General features: G+C 37.8%; 1 protein-coding gene across 1 annotated transcript in view; it reads right to left on the minus strand.

The window, feature by feature from the left end:
• DPYD (dihydropyrimidine dehydrogenase) overlaps positions 1-22,638 on the minus strand; it is a 944,675-nt gene that overhangs the window by 346,926 nt on the left and 575,111 nt on the right. Inside the window, exon 15 of the mRNA XM_016189943.2 lies at positions 420-488. Within this exon, the coding sequence (XP_016045429.1) occupies positions 420-488 (69 nt within the window). The remainder of the gene's footprint in view (positions 1-419; positions 489-22,638) is intronic.

Consider the following 22,638-nt stretch of genomic DNA (forward strand, 5'->3'; position numbering starts at 1 on the left):
TAAATATTCAAGAGTTTTATATTCAAAATTTCTTCTCTCACTGTCAAACTAGTTTGCCTAAAGGCAAGGTAAGATCAAGTTAGACTCTCAAAGGTAGAATTAAATTTTATCATGGCATCCATCATAATATACAGTTTGCTTAATATGCAAATAAAGACTATATAGATTCAGAAAATAAAAGATTTTTAGGTGGTGTGTGAAATCCAGGGGACCACTTTTATAGAGAAGATTCCTTTAGAATTTACATTTCCATCATTTTAATGAAAACACAGGGTAAACAAATTATAATAGAAATGTTTTAAGTTGCTATGTGCCATTCAATTTTTCTTCTACTGTGTTATTTTTCATGGCAGCTCTTTATCTGAAACTAATAAAATATAAGAAGAAACAAAATATATGTATTCTAAAGAAACCGTTACCTCAGCTTTCTTTGCAAGTTCCATCCAGTCATTTTTGTTGTAACTGCACATGATGCTAGCAATCAGGATCTTTAAAACAGAAAAGGAGAGACTATGATTAGTGCAGTGCCAATAATTATGTCTTTGTACACAAGAGTATATTAATATTTACATACATATGCTTATAATAGTAAAATTATATTAGAAAATTAATTTCCAATCTGCTGAAAAGGCAATTTAAAAAACACAGGGTAATACAGTGAAGTGATGAGATCAGAGGCTTCAGATGTAAGAGACCTTCTTAATTATCTGTACACTCCTGGGCAAATGACTCAATTTTTTGTTTATCACAAGCATTCTCACTTTTAATATGAAGATAAAGAATCTAGGAAGATAAATGACGCAGTAGAACACACACCTTGCTGTGTGTGAGGCTACGGTTTCTGTGCCAAACTCACAAGGGAGCACCATGCACTGTACCGGTGGATGCAGCCTATGGATGACAGAATAATGTTGTTGTGTCTCTCCTCAATCTCATCCCTCCCTCTCTATCACAGAGAGCTAAGGAATGAAAAATAAAAAATATAAAGAATGAATAATTGGGTCAGGGAGGACACTAAATACTATTACCTATGCTTGAGGCTACAGGTTCATTCTCTGGTGGCACATTAAAAAGAATGAAAGGAAGGAAGGAAGGAAGGAAGGAAGGAAGGAAGGAAGGAAGGAAGGAAGGAAGGGAAAAAGGAAGGAAGGAAGGAAGAAAGGAAGGAAGGAAGGGAGGGAGGGAAAAAGGAAGGAAGGAAGGAAGGAAGGAAGGAAGGAAGGGAAAAAGGAAGGAAGGAAGGAAAGGAAAAAGGAAGGAAGGAAAAGTAAGAGTAGAAGCAGCTAATTTTATGATCACCCCTTTTTCTTGAGGAAAATGTATTTAAACACTAAATTATTTCACAAAAATATAAAACAAGAACAAAAGTGGTTATCAGCAGGAAGGGGGAAATTCAGTAGAAGGGGTCATTACATGGGGAAGAATGGAAACTAGGATTTTAGTGGTATTACACAGTATATCTACAGATGGTGTTTATAGTTCTGTATTTCTGAAATTTAGGTAATATATACAAAAGTTATTTTAGTATTTTTAGAGGGATCAAAAGATTTGACAATAAGTAATCTGAGTGAGAAAATCATAGAACTTTGGTTAGATAAAGGTTACACAATAACTAGAAGTAGTGAAGGCAGGAGAAACAGCAAATTCATATAGATAATTTTAGAGAGAAAAAGAATAAATGAACAATGAATATAAAAGGAAAATTAATAAGGTTTAATCATTCTGACCGAGTTTAGATTTAATCTTTATATCCTTTAGGATTAAACTTGACAAGATTTTGGGAAAAATAATAATGCTCTATGGCCTTTTCTTTAATGTTTAAAAGAAAATGGGGCAGGGGGTGATGCACCTACTTAAGGGCACACAGTACCAGGACCTGGGTTTGAAAGCTGTTCCCCACCTGCAGGGGAAATACTTTACAACTGGTGAAGCAACACTGCAGGTGTCTATCGTTCTTCCTCTCTATTTTACCTCACCTCTCAATTTCTTTCTGCCATATCAAATAAAACAGAAAAAAGGGGAAAAAAAAACTCACATAGGAAGCAGTGGATTCATAGTGTAGGTACCCAGCCCCAGCAATAACCCTGAAGCAATAAAAAAAAAAAAAGAAAAAGAAAGGAAGGAAGGAAGGAAGGAAGGAAGAAAAAAAGAGGAAAAGAAAGAAAGAAAGAAAGAAAGAAAGAAAGAAAAGAAAAGAAAAAGTCTAAGCTTGCCCTTTTGTGAGCAGAAAAGGGTCATCAATCCTATAAGAAATCCTATAAGAATCCTATAAAAAATCCTCTCTCAACTTTTCTACATGATCTAATATCTCAAGCTCAGGGAGGTTCAGTCTAATAGCCCAGTGTAAAAGGATTTCAATCTTAAATGGAACCTGTGCTTAGACTTAGAGTGGTTTTAATCTGTGTACTCCTGGCTCATAAACACAGTCCATCACAAACCCTCAGTGAGCTCTATTAGTTTGGTACATGCGTTTTCTGATTTTTTTTCTAATATTCTCAATAAAATTGGTAATTTGAGTTTGATTCACTTTACCTGTTGTTGAGGTTCACACCACTTAGAAAATAGATCATGGAATAATACCATAGGGGATAGCAGATCTATTAAGTTACCTAACCTGGTAAGCCCTTGTAAAAGGGGAAAAAAAAAAAAGCATGATCACATTTGAAAGAAAAATCAATTGTGGAAAATCCTAGGTCAGCTGACAAATTCCTACTGTCTTCGAAGGTCTTAAATAAAAAGAAAAAAAATCAGTTGCTTTAAGGATTTGGGGAATGGGTAAAACTCTTACCCAGTGTTACTGGTAAAATTTCAAGAGCAGGGTAATAATATGCAAATATTCAGGCTAGGAAAACAGAGATATTAGTATTGGATAGTAGTTCTCTCTTGGTAAATAGTTTAGAGAGTTCTAATAAAACACACACACGGGGGGGGGGGAGTTCAGAAGATGGCGGACTGAGAAGTCGCTAACAGCGAGTGCTCTGATCGCATCGTCGGCAACGGTAGGATTTTCTGCCTTTAGCAGGCCAGTCAATAAGGCGTGACACCAAAGAGGTGATTACAATTTAATTTGGGTTAAGAATTAGAATAAAGGTGACACGGACTAGCGGGGCTCCAGAATTCCCAGGCGGCGCCAGGCATTGTCCTCCGCCAGCCCAGAAAGGAGGCTCCTCCGCCGGTTGCAGAGCGCAGCGGGCAGAGGACCGGGAGAGAGCACTTTAGCTCGGGGGCTTCCTCTTGGGAGTCTCCAGGGTCCACTGCGACCCTGAGGGCGGATCCAAAGACTTCTTGAGTATAGCTCTCATTGGATCAAAGGACTTGGAGCTAGTTTTCATTTTCGAGAAATCCTTTAAAAAAGTCTGGAGGGGGGGGTTTCCCGGAAGATGGCGGACGGAGAAGCTGCTAGCCTCTGAGCTCCGAACGCACTCCCCTGGAGACAATAGGATTTTCTGCCTTTAGCAGGCGAGCCAATAAGGTGTCCTTAGACACCAAGGCGGTGACTATAACTTAATTTGGGTTAAGAATTAGAGTAGGGAAAAAAATTCTTTTTTCTTCCTTTTAATTTTCAAGCATACATCCTTCCCGCTGCCCCCCCCCCTCCATAAGCAGTCCCTGGGACCAGCTCCTAGCAGGATACCCCATACCACCAAACAGGGTGTTTTTTTTTTTTTTTTTTTGAATTCACTGATACACATTTGGGAAGTTCCTTGCACTGCTCTTTAATTACAACTCTTCTTCTTATCTTCTCCCTTTGCTCTCTCTTATCTCTCTCTCTCTCTTTTTTTAATCTTGTCATACACTTCTTCTTTCTTCTTTGCCTTTCTGAATTTGTGAATTACTTTGGGGAAGAAATCTGACTCAGAGTGGACTCTCTATGTGTGTATCTCTGCTCTAGTTCCCTTTCCCCGCTTGTTGCCCCTAGAATATACAGTGGATAGTAGATTTCCATAACTGTCTATTCTTGCTATCCTCTCTTTCCTTTCTCTTTCTTCACTGGGATTTGGTTACTATTTTTTCACGGACTGGAGAAATCATTTGGCAAACTGGTAACGATTAAACTACTTCAATACTTACTTCAGTTGCTACTGTAATTCCGGAGGTTGGTGAGTGCAATTGTCATAAAGGTATTTAGTACAGTGTTACTTGTACTCAAGACACAACAACTGAGGAACAACAGAGCATAAAAAAAAGAGAGAAACACATAAATAAAAAAATGGGTCGATTAAAAACAAATAAAACTGCTACCCCAATGAATGAAGACAAGAGCCCAGAAGAAACTACAAATCAGTCAGAAGTAACCATAGATAAGAAAAGTATGCAAGCAATAATCAACTTATTAATCACAGAAATGAAAACAACATTGGAGGAAAGGAATGGCAGTATTAGGGAAACAACAGTTGAGACCCCCAAGGAAAATACTGATGATCTTGAGGCAATTAGAGAACTGAAAGCTGAAATAGCTGTAATGAAGAAAGAAGCTGAGGCAAGGGAAAGCAGACTAACAGAAGCAGAAAACAGAATTAGTCAGACAGAGGATGAGTTAGAGAAAACATAGAAAGAGGTGAAAGAGCTTAAAAAGAGATTGAGAGACACTGAAAACAACAACAGAGACATATGGGATGATCTAAAAAGAAGTAACATTCGTATAATTGGCCTGCCAGAGGAAGAAAGAGAGGAAGGGGAAGCAAGCATTCTAGAGGAAATAATACAAGAAAACTTCCCAGACCTGAATAACAGAAAGGATATCAAGGTTCAAGAGGCCCAGAGAGTACCAAACAGAATCAACCCAGACCTGAAGACACCAAGACACATCATAGTCACAATGAGAAGAAGTAAGGATAAAAAAAGGATCCTAAAGGCTGCAAGAGAGAAATAAAAAGTCACATACAAGGGAAAACCCATAAGATTATCTGCAGATTTCTCCACTCAAACTCTAAAAGCCAGAAGGGAGTGGCAAGATATCTATCAAGACCTGAATGAAAAAGGGTTTCAACCAAGGATAATATATCCTGCTAGACTTTCATTCAAGCTAGATGGAGGGATCAAAACCTTCTTAGACAAACAAGAGTTAAAGGAGGCAACCATCACCAAGCCGGCCCTGAAAGAGGTTCTAAAAGACCTCTTATAAACAAGAACATCACTATAATAATTGCAATATATCAGAGTAAACAAATTGTTTTTTAGAACAATGGCACTACAATACATTAAATCCATAATATCAATAAACGTCAATGGCTTAAACTCACCCATCAAAAGGCACAGGGTGGGGGGATGGATCAGAAAACATAACCCAACCATATGCTGCTTGCAAGAATCCCATCTGTCACAACAAGATAAACATAGACTTAAAGTGAAAGGATGGAAAACTATCATACAGGCTAACGGTCCACAAAAAGGGCAGGAACAGCCATTCTCATCTCAGACACAATAGATTTTAAATTAAATGAAGTAATAAAAGATAGGCAAGGACATTACATAATGATTAGAGGATCAATCAGCCAAGAAGACTTAACAATTATTAACATCTATGCACCCAATGAGGGACCATCTAAATACATTAAGCATCTACTGAAAGAATTTCAAAAATACATCAATAGTAATACAATAATAGTGGGAGACTTCAAAAACCCACTCTCACACTTAGATCAACAAAGCAGAGAACCAATAAAGATAAAAGAGAATTGAATGAAGAGATTGACAGACTAGACCTCTTGGACATTTTCAGACTCCTTCACCCCAAAAAACTGGAATACACCTTCTTTTCAAATCCACATAACACATACTCAAGGATAGACCACATGTTAGGCCACAAAGACAGCATCAATAAATTCAAGAGCATTGAAATCATCCCAAGTATCTTCTCAGACCACAGTGGAGTAAAACTAACATTTAACAACAAATGGAAAATTATTAAAAGACATAGAATTTGGAAACTAAACAACAAGCTCCTTAAGAACCACTGGGTCAGAGACTCACTCAAACAGGAAATTCAAATGTTCCTGGAAACTAATAAAAATGAAGACACAACCTATCAAAATATTTGGGACACAACGAAAGCAGTTCTGAGAGGGAAACTTATAGCTATACAATCACATATTAAACACCAAGAAGAAGCCCAAATGAACGACCTTACTACACACCTCAAGGACTTAGAGGAAGAGGAACAAAGGAACCCTAAAGCAACCAGAAGGACAGAAATCACTAAAGTTAGAGTAGAAATAAACAACATCAAAAATAAAAGAACCATACAAAAGATCAATGAAGCCAAATGTTGGGTCTTTGAAAGATTAAACAAAATTGACAAACCCCTAGCCAGACTCACCAAACAAAAAAGAGAGAAGACTCAAATTAATAGAATTGTAAACGATGCAGGAGATATCACAACTGACACCACAGAAATCCAGAAAATCATGCGAAACTTCTATAAAGAACTATATGCCACCAAGCTAGAGAATCTGGAAGAAATGGAACAATTCCTAGAAACCTATGCACTTCCAAAACTGAACCAAGAAGAACTACAAAATTTAAATGCACCAATCACAGACAAAGAAATTGAAACCGTTATTAAGAATCTCCCCAACAACAAAAGTCCTGGACCAGATGGCTTCACAAACGAATTCTACAAAACTTTCAGGAAACAGTTAATACCCATACTTCTTAAGCTATTCCATAAGATTGAAGAAACAGGAATACTCCCTTCCACCTTTTGTGAAGCCAACATCACCCTGATACCAAAAGCTGATAGGGACAGAACAAAAAAGGAAAACTACAGACTAATATCTCTGATGAACATAGATGCCAAAATATTAAACAAGATCTTGGCCAACCGGATACAGCAACACATCAAAAAGGTTGTTCATCATGACCAAGTGGGATTCATCCCAGGAATGCAAGGCTGGTTCAACATCCGTAAATCAATCAATGTCATTCATCACATCAATAAAAGCAAAGGCAAAAACCACATGATTATCTCAATAGATGCAGAGAAAGCCTTTGACAAAATCCAACACCCATTCATGCTCAAAACTCTACAGAAAATGGGAATAGATGGGAAATTCCTCAAGATAGTGGAGTCTATATATAGCAAACCTACAGCCAACATCATACTCAATGGACAGAAGCTGAAAGCATTCCCCCTCAGATCGGGAACTAGACAGGGCTGTTCACTGTCACCGTTACTCTTCAACATAGTATTGGAAGTTCTTGCCATAGCAATCAGGCAAGAGAAAGAAATCGAAGGGATACAGATTGGAAGGAAAGAAGTCAAGCTCTCACTATTTGCAGATTATATGATAGTATACATAGAAAGACCTAAAGAATCCAGGAGAAAATTACTGGAAGTTGTTAGGCAATATAGCAAGTTATCAGGCTACAAAATCAATGTACAAAAATCAGTGGCATTTCTTTATGCAAACACTAAATCTGAAGAAGAAGACATCCATAAATCACTCCCATTTACTGTTTCAGCAAAATTAATCAAATACCTAGGAATAAAGTTGACCAAAGAAGTGAAAGACTTGTATACTGAAAACTATGAGTCGCTACTCAAGGAGATAGAAACTGATACCAAGAAATGGAAAGATATACCATGCTTCTGGATTGGAAAAATAAATATCATCAAAATGAATATTCTCCCCAGAGCCATATACAAATTTAATGCAATACCCATCAAAGTTCCACCAAGATTCTTTAAGAGAATAGAACAAACACTACAATCATTTATCTGCAACCTGAAAACACCTAGAATTGCCAAAACCATCTTAAGGAAAAGAAACAGAAATGGAGGCATCACACTCCCAGACCTTAAACTATATTATAAAGCCATCATCATCAAAATAGCATGGTACTGGAACAAAAATAGGCACACAGACCAGTGGAACAGAATTGAAAGCCCAGAAGTAAATCCCAACACCTATGGGCATTTAATCTTTGATAAGGGGGCCCAAAGGATTAAATGGAAAAAGGAGGCTCTCTTCAATAAATGGTGCTGGGAAAACTGGGTTGAAACATGCAGAAGAATGAAATTGAACCACTTTATCTCACCAGAAACAAAAATCAACTCCAAATGGATCAAAGACCTAGATGTCAGACCAGAAACAATCAAATACTTAGAGGAAAACATTGGTAAAACACTTTCCCACATACACCTCAAGGACATCTTTGATGAATCAAACCCAATTGCAAGGAAGACCAAAGCAGAAACAAACCAATGGGACTACATCAAATTGAAAAGCTCCTGCACATCCAAAAAAACTATTAAACAAACAGAGAGACCCCTCACAGAATGGGAGAAGATCTTCACATGCTAGACATCGGACAAGAAACTAATCACCAAAATATATAAAGAGCTCAGCAAACTTAGCACCAAAAAAGCAAATGACCCCATCCAAAAATGGGCAGAGGAAATGAACAAAACATTCACCACAGAGGAGATCCAAAAGGCTAACAAACATATGAAAAACTGCTCTAGGTCACTGATTGTCAGAGAAATGCAAATTAAGACAACACTAAGATACCACCTCACTCCTGTAAGAATGGCATACATCAAAAAGGACAGCAGCAACAAATGCTGGAGAGGATGTGGGGACAGAGGAACCCTTTTACATTGCTGGTGGGAATGTAAATTGGTCCAGCCTCTGTGGAGAGCAGTCTGGAAAACTCTCAGAAGGCTAGACATGGACCTTCCATATGACCCAATAATTCCTCTCCTGGGGTTATACCCCAAGGACTCCATAACACCCAACCAAAAAGAGGTGTGTACTCCTATGTTCATAGCAGCACAATTCATAATAGCTAAAACCTGGAAGCAACCCAGGTGCCCAACACCAGATGAGTGGCTGAGAAAGCTGTGGTATATATACACAATGGAATACTATGCAGCTATCAAGAACAATGAACCCACCTTCTCTGACCCATCTTGGACAGAGCTAGAAGGAATTATGTTAAGTGAACTAAGTCAGAAAGATAAAGATGAGTATGGGATGATCCCACTCATCAACAGAAGCTGACTTAGAAGATCGGAAAGGGAAACTAAAAGCAGGACCTGATCAAATTGTAAGTAGGTCACCAAAGTAAAAACCCAGTGGTGAGGGGTAGACATGTAGCTCCCTGCGCCAGTGGGTGGTGGGAGTGGGCGGGAGGGACGGGTCACAGTCCTTTGGTGGTGGGAATGGTGTTTATGTACACTCCTAGCAAAATGTAGACATATAAACCAGTAGTTAATTAATATGAGAGGGGGAAATCAATTGTATGTCTCAAAGTTTCTCAAAAGACAAACTGAATCTTTTTAATATATAGGCTATGTATTTGATATGCGGACTGTCTCAAAAGCCTAGACCAAGTAGATTAGAAGCTTCCAATAGCACAGCTATATACGAGATACTGGGTACTGTACAGCAAACCATAACAAAGAGACTTTTCAAAGTTAACCCAATTAACAAATAATGTGATGATAATATTAACTATTGATTGTCTTTTTGAACCCTAAGACAGCAGGAACCTCACATCTTCACTATAGAGCCCCTACTTCCCCCAGTCCTGGAACCCTTGGATAGGGCCCACTTTCCCGTATGCATCTCCCAATCCAAACCAAATAATATTGCATCCGCCGATCACAACCTAACCAAAGCAACGATTGCCATCTCAACATGCTTCACCTCAGACTGTATCCAGAGACTTCACGTGTGGAATGACAACCCTTCAGCTTCATTACTCGGGTGAGACCTTTCTTTTAATAGTACACTCTAATTTCATCTCAGGTAGTTCACTTTCTAACAAAGTCCCATAACCTAGATATATACCAGTTTCTGTGAGAGAGAGCTTATGTGCACACATATCCATAAACTACTGCAAAATATATACCTGAAAGCAGGATTACACTAGAGTTTGCAGTGAGTACCTCCCTAACACTTCCTCTCCACTATTCCAAGCTTGGGATCCATGATTGCTCGACAAATTGTTTGGCTTCATATGTTAACTCTCTTTTCAATCACCAGGTTCCAGATGCCGCCAGGATGCTGGCTAGGCTTCCCTGGATTGAAGACCCCACCAACGTGTCCTGGAGCTCAGCTTCCCCAGAGACACACCCTACTAGGGAAAGAGAGAGGCAGACTGGGGGTATGGACCGACCAGTCAACGCCCATGTTCAGCGGGGAAGCAATTACAGAAGCCAGACCTTCTACCTTCTGCAACCCTCAACGACCCTGGGTCCATGCTCCCAGAGGGATAGAGAATGGGAAAGCTACCATGGGAGGGGGTGGGTTATGGGGATTGGGTGGTGGGAATTGTGTGGAGTTGTACCCCTCCTACCTTATGCTTTTGTTCACTAATCCATTCTTAAATAAAAAAAATAAATTAAAAAAAGTAAAAAAAAAATTTAAAAAAAAATAAAACACACACACACACACCCTTCCACACGTGACAATGTAATTCCTCTGTTCATAGTTCCATTTAAATATGTAGTGACTATTCAATCACCATAAAGTCCCCCTCTTCAACGCCCCTCCCAGACCATCCTGGGGAGGGAAGAAAAGCTCCTTCTATAGGGCAGGATACACTGAGGTCGATGACACCCATTGCCAGGGAAAAAGGCTTACTAGTAATGACAGCAATATGTAATATACATTCTCAACTAGTGGCTAACATGACTCCTCTTTACCAGATGACAATTTTAATTCTGATAAAGCTATTTTTGTGGAAGCACTGGTTAAAATCATTTGCCTGAAGATGATGAAGAGTTAAAATTGGGTTTCATGGGGAGAAAGAAATATCACCCAGTGGATGATTTAGAGCATGAAGACCATTCAAATGCTTGGGAATGCAGTGACATGAATAAGAACTGCCCTGGTCCTTAGTAGGGAGGGGAGATGCTAGTAGCTGAGACACATTATGTTAAACAGAGACAAGTCTTCTGTAAGTACTCTAAGCAGACAAGTATGACCCTGATCTTTGATTTCTAAAACTTTCTTGTTCAAAAATCTGGAAAAATATTCCAGGTAGGACCAATCATTACCTCCATCAGAGTTGTTCACTAAAGGTGGGGAAGTAAGAGGGTATATATATATATATATATATATTTGCCTTTGGTCTACACTGGAATGAAATTAATTCCAGTGGCTACAGTCTGATTTCTCACTTAATAAAATCTCTAATTGTACTAGGAACAAATGGAGTGGAAATAGAGGAAGGTAAAGAAGTTAAGATGTGGAGAGATTGATATTGCAGCCATTTTCGAGTCAGGCCACTAACATGCCTGCATGTGTGAGCTGAGGAAGAATACTCCTTGTCTTAAGAAAATGCTAGTAAAATTCTTCTTTCTAGCATGTAGTGCTTTAGCAATTATTACAAACACATTTACACTGTTATTTTTTAAAATAACTTCTAAACATTTTTTAAACATTTAAGTAAATTTGAGGAAAATCACAGTATACATCATTTTAAAATGCTAAAATCTCTAAGCAGTCTAAAGCCTTTTCTCTAAAACCAGAGAATTTTTAAATATATATATTGAAACTCTATTTAAGAAAAATTAAAATGATACCAGAATGTCTTTATTAAATGAGATTAAGAATTTTCAAAGAGTCAGGCTAAAAGACATTAATACTAATAGGACACTGGACATAATTGAATCTTTCTTTGATGATTATAAAGCCCTTCAAGTGTGTTACTGTGCTTAGTTTTTAATCAAGTAAGAGAGGAGAGCTAATTTTTTTCCTATGAAAAGAGAGAATTGATGAATATTTTGTATTGTGGAACATCATGCAATATTACCAAAAGTGACCAACCAATGAAGCATATTTTAAAATGAGTAACCTTTCCCTATATTTCACATTTTATGCCATTTCTATTGCTCTGTCTTCTATGGCTCTTATTTGAAAATACTACTGGATTAATTTACATATAAAAGTCAAATTCTATGTATGTTTAAAATGAATCCCAGTTTTTTGATATAGTCCTCTGGAAAAAATAATACAACTTCATCAATAAACTAATTGAACATCTATAATAGTAGACACTAAATGATATACAGAAATGGTTTAAGCCAGTGACTCAAAATCTCATTTATCAAAATTTCATTTTTTAAAAAAAATTATATATAAGAAGGAAACACTGACAAAAACCATAGGATAAGAGGGATACAACTCCACTAGAACTCTGTATCCCTTCCCCTCTCCTGTAATTGCTTCTCCACTGAACACAGGCATTGGCAGGTCGATTCATACTCCCAGCCTGTCCTTTCTCTCCCTAGTGGAACAGAGATCTGGGGAATCAGGGCTCCAAGACACATTACATCTAATGAATACCTACTATGTGACAGTAACTATTTTAATTAAGAATTCATAAGCAAAACAAAGTTCCAGTTCTCTTGCAGCTTACACTTTAAAAAGGGTGAAATACTATTAAGCAAAAAAAACATAAGGAGCACTTTCTTCCAGGTAAAGTTTATTGTCATAAAAGCAGTAGGAAAGGATATGAGCATGGTGGAGAATCAATGGTAGGCCAGGCAGTGGTGCACCTGGTTCAGTGTACACATTACCATACACAAGGACCAGTCAACATCTGCAGTGGGGAAGCGTCACAAGTGATGAGGTAGTGCTGCAGGTGTCTCTCTCCCTCTCAAGCTCCACCCATCTTCCCAATTTCTCCCTGTCCTATCAAATAAAATAACTAAAATACTTTTAAAAATCTTTTAAAGGAGAATCATTGGCATGTCCAGAACTATATCCAGAGTCAATAAAGGATTATCTACATTGAAAACTAAAGGATAAGGAGGTCCTTCAAGCTAAAGAATGACGTGGTTAAGTGAGTAAAAAGTAGAATTTCTTTGTTTAAGATTTTATTTATATTAACAAGAGAGAGAAATCAGACTATAATGCTAACACATGCAGTGTCAAGTATGGGAATCAGGACCCTGTGCCTGTGAGTCTAGTGCTGTACCCACGGCAGCATCTCCCATGACAAAAAGATCTACTTTCTTTACTTATGAGAAAGAGACAGAAACAGAGAATAAAGAATTTTCAGAGGATCTACATATGCAAAGACTTTGACATAGGTAGTATCATTGGAAATTTAAGAAGAAAAGGTTGCTGTGGATGGAGTTTTAATCAAATGGAGATCTCTGAAAAATGTAAAGGAGGATAATAAACTGATCTGATTCTCCTTGTCAACAGGTACTTTTTTAAACTTTTTAAAAAAAATTTATTTTCCCTTTTGTTGCCCTTGTTGTTTTTATTGTTGTCGTAGTTATTATTGTTGTCGTCGTTGTTGGATAGGTCAGAGAGAAATGGAGAGAGGAGGGGAAGACAGAGGGGGAGAAAAACATAGACACCTACAGACCTGCTTCACCGCCTGTGAAGCGACTCCCCAGCAGATGGGGAGCTGGAGGCTCGAACCGGGATCCTCCCGACATTGGGGATCCTTCCGCCTGTCCTTGCGCTTCGTGCTACGTGGTGCGCTTAAGCCGCTGCACTACCACCCAACTCCCGACAGGTACTTCTTTGTAGAGAATAGAATGAGAAGGGTTTAGTGTGCGAGTAAAAAAGTTCAGTTGGGGGGGTCGGGCGGTGACGCAGTGGGTTAAGCGCATGTGGCGCAAAGCGCAAGGACTGGCATAAGGATCCCGGTTCGAGCCCCTGGCTCCCCACCTGCAGGGAAGTCGCTTCACAGGTGGTGAAGCAGGTCTGCAGTTGTCTGTCTTTCTCTCCCCCTCTCTGTCTTCCCCACCTCTCTCCATTTCTCTCTGTCCTATCCAACAACGAACGGCATCAACAATGGCAATTATAATAATAACCACAACGAGGCTACAACAAGGGCAACAAAAGGGGGGGGAAGGCCTCCAGGAGCGGTGGATTCATGGTGCAGGCACCAAGCCCAGCAATAACCCTGGAGGAAAAAAAAAATAATAAAATAAAAAAAATTAAAAAGTTCAGTTGGCTTGAAGTGTGGCTTGCATAATACTGAGATGTAGAGAAGTGAATACTTTTGAGCTAGAATTTACTTGATCACATTCAGAAAGTGACATAAAAGGCAAGCTAAGGGGGGTCGGGTGGTAGTGCAACCCGTTTGAGCCCCAGGCTCCCCACCTGCAGGGGAGTCCTTCACAGGTGGTGAAACAGGTCTGTAGGTGTCTGTCTTTCTCTCCCCCTCTCTGTCTTCCCTTCCTCTTCTTCATTTCTCTGTGTCCTGTCTAACAACAATGACAACAGTAACAACGACAATAATAATAACCACAACAACGTTAAACAACAAGGACAACAAAAGAGAAAAAAACTGGCCTCCGGAGCAGTGGATTCTTGGTGCAGGCACTGAGCCCCAACAATAACCCTGGAGGCAAAAAAAAAAAAAAAAAGCAAGAATGATCCCTAGATTATTCATTTGATCTACTGAATGAAATGTAGGCATTTTCTTGAGATATAACAAAGCCTAATGAAGTGAAATGGGGAGAAGGACAGAGGTCATCCTGAAATAAACTGAGTGACATGAGTATGAAGAAAGAGAAGTGATACACAAATCTCTTACTGGCTTTGTTAGTCTAGTTAAAACAGAAATGAGGACATCAGACTCTGTCCAGATTTTACTTTATGATTTCCATCTCTGTCCTTATTTCTTAAGTTACACCTATAAATGAGATCATTTTCTTATTCATTCATCTGATGTTAATGTCTGGGTTGCTTCCAAGTTTTACTTATTACAGGTTGTGCAGCTATGAAAAAAGGTATACATAGAAAATTGTGGTGTATATATATGTGGTGGAATACTACTCAGCTGTTAAAAACGATGATGCCACCTCCTTGACTCATCTTGGGTGGAACTTGAAGGCATTATGTTAAATACAGTATATCAAAATAAAAGGACAAATACTGAATGATCTCTTTTATAGGTTCAATTTAAGAAATAAATACAGAGATGGAAGTCACAAAGCAAAACTTAGACAGAGTGTGATGTTTTGCACCAAAGCAAAGGACTTTGGATAAAGAGAGGGAGGAAGGAGGTGGGGAGAACCTTGAGGCTCTTTCGCATAATGCATGGGGAGATAATAAATTGTACCTATGTGTCAACACCTGTACTGTAAAACATTAGCCTCCTAATAAAATGAAAGGGGTGAATGCTCCAAAAACTAAAGAACAACAAACTGTGATGAAGGCTTCAGAGAGTTTACGTTAATAGAGAACAGAAATGTATACTGGATTAGGAAATACAGAGACCATTGGTCTTCTTTTACAAAAAGCGTTTTAGTGAAGTAGGGAGAAAAGCCAGAAGTAGTTTTGAAATAGACTGAGTGACAAGAGTATGAAAGGGGGAAGTGATATAGAAATCTATTGGTTTTTTTTCAGGCTAATTAAAACCAAAATGAGGAATTAAATGTAGTATTGTGGCAGGTATAGTTTTTTTTTTATTTAATTTTTTCCCATTTAGTTATTTTTGATAAAGACAGCAATTGAGGAGGAAGGGGAGACAAGGAGGGAGAGAGAAAGAGAGACAGACACCCACAGCACTGCATCACTGCTCGTGAAGCTTCTCACTGAAGGAGGGGACAGAGGCTTAAATCTGGGTACTTGTGCTCGGTAATGTGTGCATTCTACCAGATGCACCACTGCCTGACCCCTGAGAGTTTAATAGTTTATATGAGTACATTTTTATGCTTATGAAAATGACTTAAAGAAGAGGAAGAAACTGCTGAGAGAGTTCGAGCTGTTGAAGGCATAGAACAGAGTCATACAGAGAAAAAAAGGGGTGTGGATCCATTTGCGTTTAAAGATATAAAAAATGGAATGTGGAAAAACTTAAATGATCCTTCTAGAAGTTTGCATTTTTTTTTCAAATAAATAGTAGGCAATGCCTGCTGACAGTAAAAATAGGGACAGAGGTCTAGAAGAATGAGGAGAAATGGAAGTGCAAAAACTGTCATGTAAGAACATGAGAAATAGGGGGCAGGGAGGTAGTGCACCAGGTTAAGTGCATATAGTACAAAGCTCAAGGACCCACTCAGGGATTCTGGTTCGAGCTCAGGGTTACCCACCTGCACGAAGGTCTCTTCACAGGTGGTGAAGCACTTCTGCAGGTGTGTTTTTCTCTCTCTCCCTATCTAATCCAATAAATAAAATGGGGAAAAATGGCCTCCAGGAGCAGTGGATTAATAGTGCAGGCATCGAGCCCAAGCAATAACCCTGGAGGAAAAAAAAAACTTGAGAAATAAAACTTTTAGATACTTAGTTTTTATTTATTTCATGAGAAAAACAGAGAGACTAAACATCTCCTCTGGCATGTGTAATTCTGGAGATAGGAAACTGAAGCCGCATTCAGCTATATAATAGTGTGTGCTACCACTGAACTATCACCCTGGTTACAAAGAAAGTTACTTTATCGTGAGGTTATGGTAAGATTAGTAGCTAACAAAGGACTGATAATGCTTTTGGGAAATAAGATTAGTTCATACAAACAATAGGACAATATAACTTAGAATATTAGAACACAATCAGAAACCCTGTTTGAATATAGGATTTGTAGATTGTTTTGAGACTTCAGATCCATCATCAAAGGGTTATTAGTGTGTGTGTGTGTGTGTGTGTGTGTGTGTGTGTGTGTGCTTCAGTGTTTAAAATTTGATTTGTTCCATGAACATATTAAGTTCTTCTTAAATTAAAATCTTACATAGTTTTGACTTTCATTTTAATAACTTAAAATGCATACTCTTTATAGCAGTCTACTTTCAATGAGACATTAATGTTCTAAATTATAGAAAATGCCAACAATAATCACTGACGAATCAAATTTTGCATGTTTTTTCACCTTAAAAATACTTCAAAAGTTAAAATCAATAGGACACTTACTCAGGAAAAAAAATGCAGTGCATTTATAAATAAGTGGCTTTCAATTTCATCCTTCCAAACTTGCAAATTGATGATCCAATTTTTTATAAGATTTTCTTATATAATAAAAGGATTTTTATTAAGTATTTCTTTCAAACTGAATTACAATAATATTTACACATCAGTAATTAAGGTGATAACATGAAAACTTTTAATTTGAATACTAGCAGTATGTCTTATCAAATTCTTATATGTTTAAAGTATGCTTAAAACAGACTTTGGCAACAATGCCATGATATTATGTAACCGTAGTATGAACTGCACTGAAGATTCAGTCAACAATTCGGCTTCAAGACAACCTAATTGTTTTAGTAGGGGAAAACTGCATAGTGACAAAGGTGAACAAGTGTAAATTACAAGTAGCTGAGTTAGGTTTTGTCAAGCAGTTTAACAGAATCACCCCTAATACTACAGGGATTATATCAAGGAGGATAAATAGCAAGGGTTCAGCAATTTTCAAAGACATTTAAACTAAGAAAATATGTTTATTAAATATTAATTAACTGTACAACACTCAAGTTTTAAATGTGCTTTATGACTTAGTACAACTATAGAGACAATGAGACTGGCTTAATTTTCCAGTAATGTACACATTAAGAGGACATTAAAAGTTAACAACTGTTCTGCAAACCATTAACTCCCCTTAGTAAAGTGATTAACAAAAAGTAAAATTCAGAAGCTCTTCATATTTGATATGGTCACTGCTTATATTAATGGATGCAAATGAGAATACAGTTCTTAACAGGTGTTTTTTTTATAGTATTTAAAAATTCATAGTTTTCTTGTTTATTTTGGGATCAATGAATATCTTGTTTAGACAGATATCCCTAATGTAAAAAAAGTTCTATTTAAAGTTAACAGTATGCATATAGGTTCCATATAAATTCCAAGATGTTCTCTAAAAGAATTTTTAAAAAGGACTGTAGACTACTCAAGGATACTAACTGCTGCCTTTTCCTTTCCTTCTCTTTGGATTGTTCCTTACTATATATTTTTCTATCTTCTGTCCCCACTGTGCCTAGGAAATGATCTCTCCAAGATCGAATACCTTGACAAACATATTACATACTTTTGAGCTAAATTTATTTTTTAGTGATTTACAAAATTACAAAGTCACAGGGGAACAATTCCACATCGTTTCCACTACCAGAGTCCTGTGTCCCTATTCTCTCCATTGGAAACTGCAGTGATCCTCCCAAAGTCACAGATATAGGTTGCCTATCTATCTGTCTGTCTGTCTGTCTATCTATCTACCTATTTTTCTGATTCTTTTTTCTTTTGCCTTCTTTTCCATTCCAAGTCACAGTTACACCTATTACTACTTTGGTGTGTTTTTTTTTTTTTTTTTTTTTTCCCATCTTGTCTCTCTGGGTCCTGATGGAATTGGATTTCAGAGGACCTCTAATAATCTCCTAGCATATTTAACCCCTATGGGAGAATGGATTTTTATTTATTTATTTATGAGAAAGGCAGGAAGAGAGAGAGAAAGAATCAGACATTACTCTGGTACATGTGCTGCCAGGGATTGAACTCAGGACCTCATGTTTGAGAGTCTAATGCTTTATCCATCGTGCCACTTCCAGCACCACTGGCAGGAGGTCTGACATCTGTAATTGCTTCTCTGATAGACATGGGCAGGGGCAGGTAAACCCATACCCCACCCTGTTTCTCTATTTTCCTATTGGAGTAGGGCTCTGGAGAGAGAGGTGAGGTACCAGGACACATTGGTGAGGTAGTCCTCCCATGGAGTTCAGATTGGACTCATACTAGCATCTGCAATTTGGTATTTTAAAGGCAATAAGTTATGAGGCAGGGAAAAATGTTTAATGAATAGGAACCAGAAAGTAAGAACAGAACATGTAAAAACAGGGAGTTTAGGGTGATAAGAAGCTGGGAAGTCTATTTTAGCTAAGATCCTCAGGGCCCATCATTTTAGTGATTTTTGTTCAAATTTGATACTTGACATGGAGGCTAACTAAAAATATTGTCTGGGAAGATATAGTCAGAGTTGAGAATAAAGCTAGAAAATTTGATTAGGGCAGAGAGTAGCTCCCAAACTTGAAGAAAATATATAAATACAGTTAACTGTTTACCGCATCAATCTGACCCAGGGCCAATGTATATTCATATTTAGTGCAGGAACCTGTATAACAACCTCAGAGTCCCTGTCAGTCTGAGCTGAGCTTGCAATCCATGGCCACAGCTGGGAACATTCTAATCTGTACTTATTTCAGGACCAGTCTTCCTTGAGAGGCAGAATAGGCTGACCCATCCCGGCTTCAGAAAGTGGGGCAGTCCCTATCATTGCTACTTTATAGTGACGACAAAGTCCTGAAGAGGCTCTTAAAAGGATTTATGGTGACATTCCTGATGGAAGTGATTAGTGATGGTAGAGAGAGGGGTCTGTTAGAGGTCTAGGCCCATTGCACCTACAGGAGAATCCTAGACTACCCTAGCTTGGGCCCAAGGTGACGGGGAGTGGACTAGTAGTGACCAAAGAGACCACCATTAAGTGAGCCAGTCTCTTGTGCTTTTCTTGATTATGTAGTCCTGCCTTTTTCTGATGAGCTTAGTATTCTCTCAGCTGTTAAAGCATTGAATGTCATTTGTAGTATCCAAATTGGTCTATGGAGTCTGACCTCAAGTTGGGGAGGAAATACCCCTAGGATTGTAGTGGGGTCTAAGTTAGCCTTCAGTTTTACTGCATTGAATTACTTGATAATTCTAATAAAGTTTGACAAAGAGACAATAATTTCCATACACACACACATATGTTGTTTGTTTATTTTTTTCCAGTATATCTCTTGGCCAATTGTATACTTTTTTCTTCTAAACATTATCAAGTGGTGACAACAGTGCTGATATTGTCAGAAGAGAGAGATTAAGAGATACAACTTTCTTTTGTGTAGATAGAATGTTTGAAGGATGTGAGATGGGAGTTAGAGAGGAAGATGTCTAGGCCTAAGTACTAATTCAAAAATGGATTTTAAAAAGAATGGGGAAGGTTCCTTATGGTTTTAGAGTTTAAAATGGCAATAGATAATTATTGTTATAATCAAGTTAGTTAGGAGCTTGTTTTTCTTTGAAAATCCCATGGTTAGGATTTACCATATCATATACGTTTGTTGGCCTTTTGGATCTCTTTGGTGAATATTCTGTTCATATACTCTTCCAACTTCTGGATGGAGTCATTTCTTATTGTTCTTGTTGTTGCTGCTGAGTTTGGTGAGCTCTTTATATATTTTGGTTATGAGTCTTTTGTCTGATATATGGTATGTAAAGATATTCTCTCATTCTGTAAAGATTCTCTTTGGGTGGAGGTTTCTATGACTGTGCAGAAACTTTTCAATTTTTAAAATACTTATTTATTCCCTTTTGTTGCCCTGCTGTTTTATTGTTCTAGTTATTACTGATGTTGTTATTGTTGTATAGGACAGAGAGAAATGGAAAGAGGAGGGAAAGCCAGAAGGGGAGAGGAAAGATAAGACACCTGCAGACCTGCTTCACCGCTTGTGAAGCAACTCCCCTGCAGGTGGGGAGCTGGGGGTTTCAACCGGGATCCTTATGCTGGTGCTTGCACTTTGTGCTACCTATGCTTAACCTGCTGCACTACTGCCCAACTCCTGAAACTTTCCAATTTTATATAATTCCATGGGTTTATTTTGGAATTTGACTCCTTGCAATTGGATTTGTATCACTGAAGATGTCTACAAGATGTAGATGGCAAAGAGTTCTGCTAATATTTTTCTCAAAGTATTTGATAGACATCTAGGTCCTTGATCCATTTAGAGTTTACTTTTGTGTTTGGTGAAATGTCATGGTTCAGTTCTATTCATCTACATATTTCAACTCAAATTTTCCAATATCATTTGTTGAAGAGACTCTTCTTTCTCCATTCAGTTGTTTGAGCCCTCTTGTCAAAATTTAGATGCCCACAGGTGTGGGGGATTCTTTCTAGGCTCTCAACTCTATTCTACTACTCAGCAGTAGAATTACAATGGCCATATGATATAGTTTGAAGTCTGGAAGTGTGATGCCTCTTCACCATTCTTGTATTAACTAGTGAGAGTCTCATCTTTGATACCTTGGTTACTGAGTTAGCTTCCTCATTAATCCTGTCTGATTTTAATCTATGCCATTTGCCAAATTCTTCTACCAAAACAAAATGTGGGGCTGGGTGGTGGTTGAGAACACATGTTACAATGTGCAAGGACTCAGGTTCGAGCCCCCAGTCCCCAATCTGTGGGGTGGGGAGGGCTATTCAAGTGGTGAAGCAGTGTTGCAGGTGTCTCTCTCTCTCTCTCTCTGTGTCTCTCTCTCTCTTTCTGTCACCCCCTTCTCTCTTGATTTCATTCTGTCTCTGTTCAATAAATAAAGGAAATTAAAAAATTTTAAAAAGAAACAAACCTTACCCTATCACAATTATCATTTAAAACTAATTTCAGTATAAAACTCATAAATCTATACAAGAACATGATGCAACTTGCTCCAACTGCACTGAGTAACTTTGCTTTCTTAATATAATGTACATCTTTCATTCTTTTGACCACATGTCTCTTCTTTTTGTCTGAATGAATAAGGCATGGGTCCTGTGCTCTAGGATCATATGGCATAACAGAGGAGGCATATGTAAGTTAATACAAAATAATTATAGTGTACTAAGCAGAGCATAGTGAGGGCAAAGAGGAAAGAATGAGTATTTGTATGAATCAAAAGGACATCATAAAAATTGCAGCTACTACTAAATAAGAAAAAAAGTGAAGCTACTAATTTTGTAACCATCCAAGCCTATTTATTGAAACCTGATTGTAAATAAAAGGGGCAAGAGTATCCTGGCAATGCAAGAAGAAAAGATCAGAGATACAATGTTCGCGGAATTTCAATTATTTAAATTTAGCTTTAGGAGAAACTGATGAGTACATTTCTGGAGCTGAATGTACTTGTTTACTCAAGAAAAGTGTACTGCTCAGCCCCAGTATTTGGATGGATCCTTAAGACCACTGATGTTTCAGGCACAGAATTAATTCTACTGTGCAACTGATGATGTAAGCTCCTTTGCCCTACATTTATTTTTACATAGTACATATTTACACATAGTACTTATATTCACACATACTACACATGATAACCTTGGTTTCTGAGAATTTTGCATTGAGAATTATGAACAGAGATACAATGTTCGTGGAATTTCAATTATTTAAATTTAGCTTTAGGAGAAACTGATGAGTACATTTCTGGAGCAGTGTTGCTGAATGTACTTGTTTACTCAAGGAAAGTGTATTGCTCAGCCCCAGTATTTGGATGGAAACTTAAGACCACTGACGTTTCAGGTATGGAATTAATTCTACTGTGCAACTGATGTTGCAAGCTCCTTTGCCCTACATTTATTTTTCCATAGTACATATTTACACATAGTACTTATATTCACATATACTACACATAATAACCTTGGTTTCTGAGAATTTTACATTGAGAATTATGAACAGAGATAATTTATTTTACTAATGTCAATATATTTTATAGCAGAGGCAGGAATTAAGCTCAGGTCTTTTGACTCCCAACTTGATCCCTGCTAAAACAAGCCTATATCATATCGATTTCTTATCCCTTCAACTTACATTAGAAATTTTGGTTCACTTAAGATCCTCATTCCACTTGCTGTAGATTTGTCGTTTTTTTTTTTTTTGTTGTTGTTGTTTTAAGTCTTTTCTTCCCTATATCCAAGTCACTGTGCAACACAACTCTAAAGTTACTCTCATCAAGTGAATACTTC

Source organism: Erinaceus europaeus, chromosome 11 (assembly GCF_950295315.1).
Source record: "Erinaceus europaeus chromosome 11, mEriEur2.1, whole genome shotgun sequence".
Classification (NCBI taxonomy): Eukaryota; Metazoa; Chordata; class Mammalia; order Eulipotyphla; family Erinaceidae; genus Erinaceus; species Erinaceus europaeus.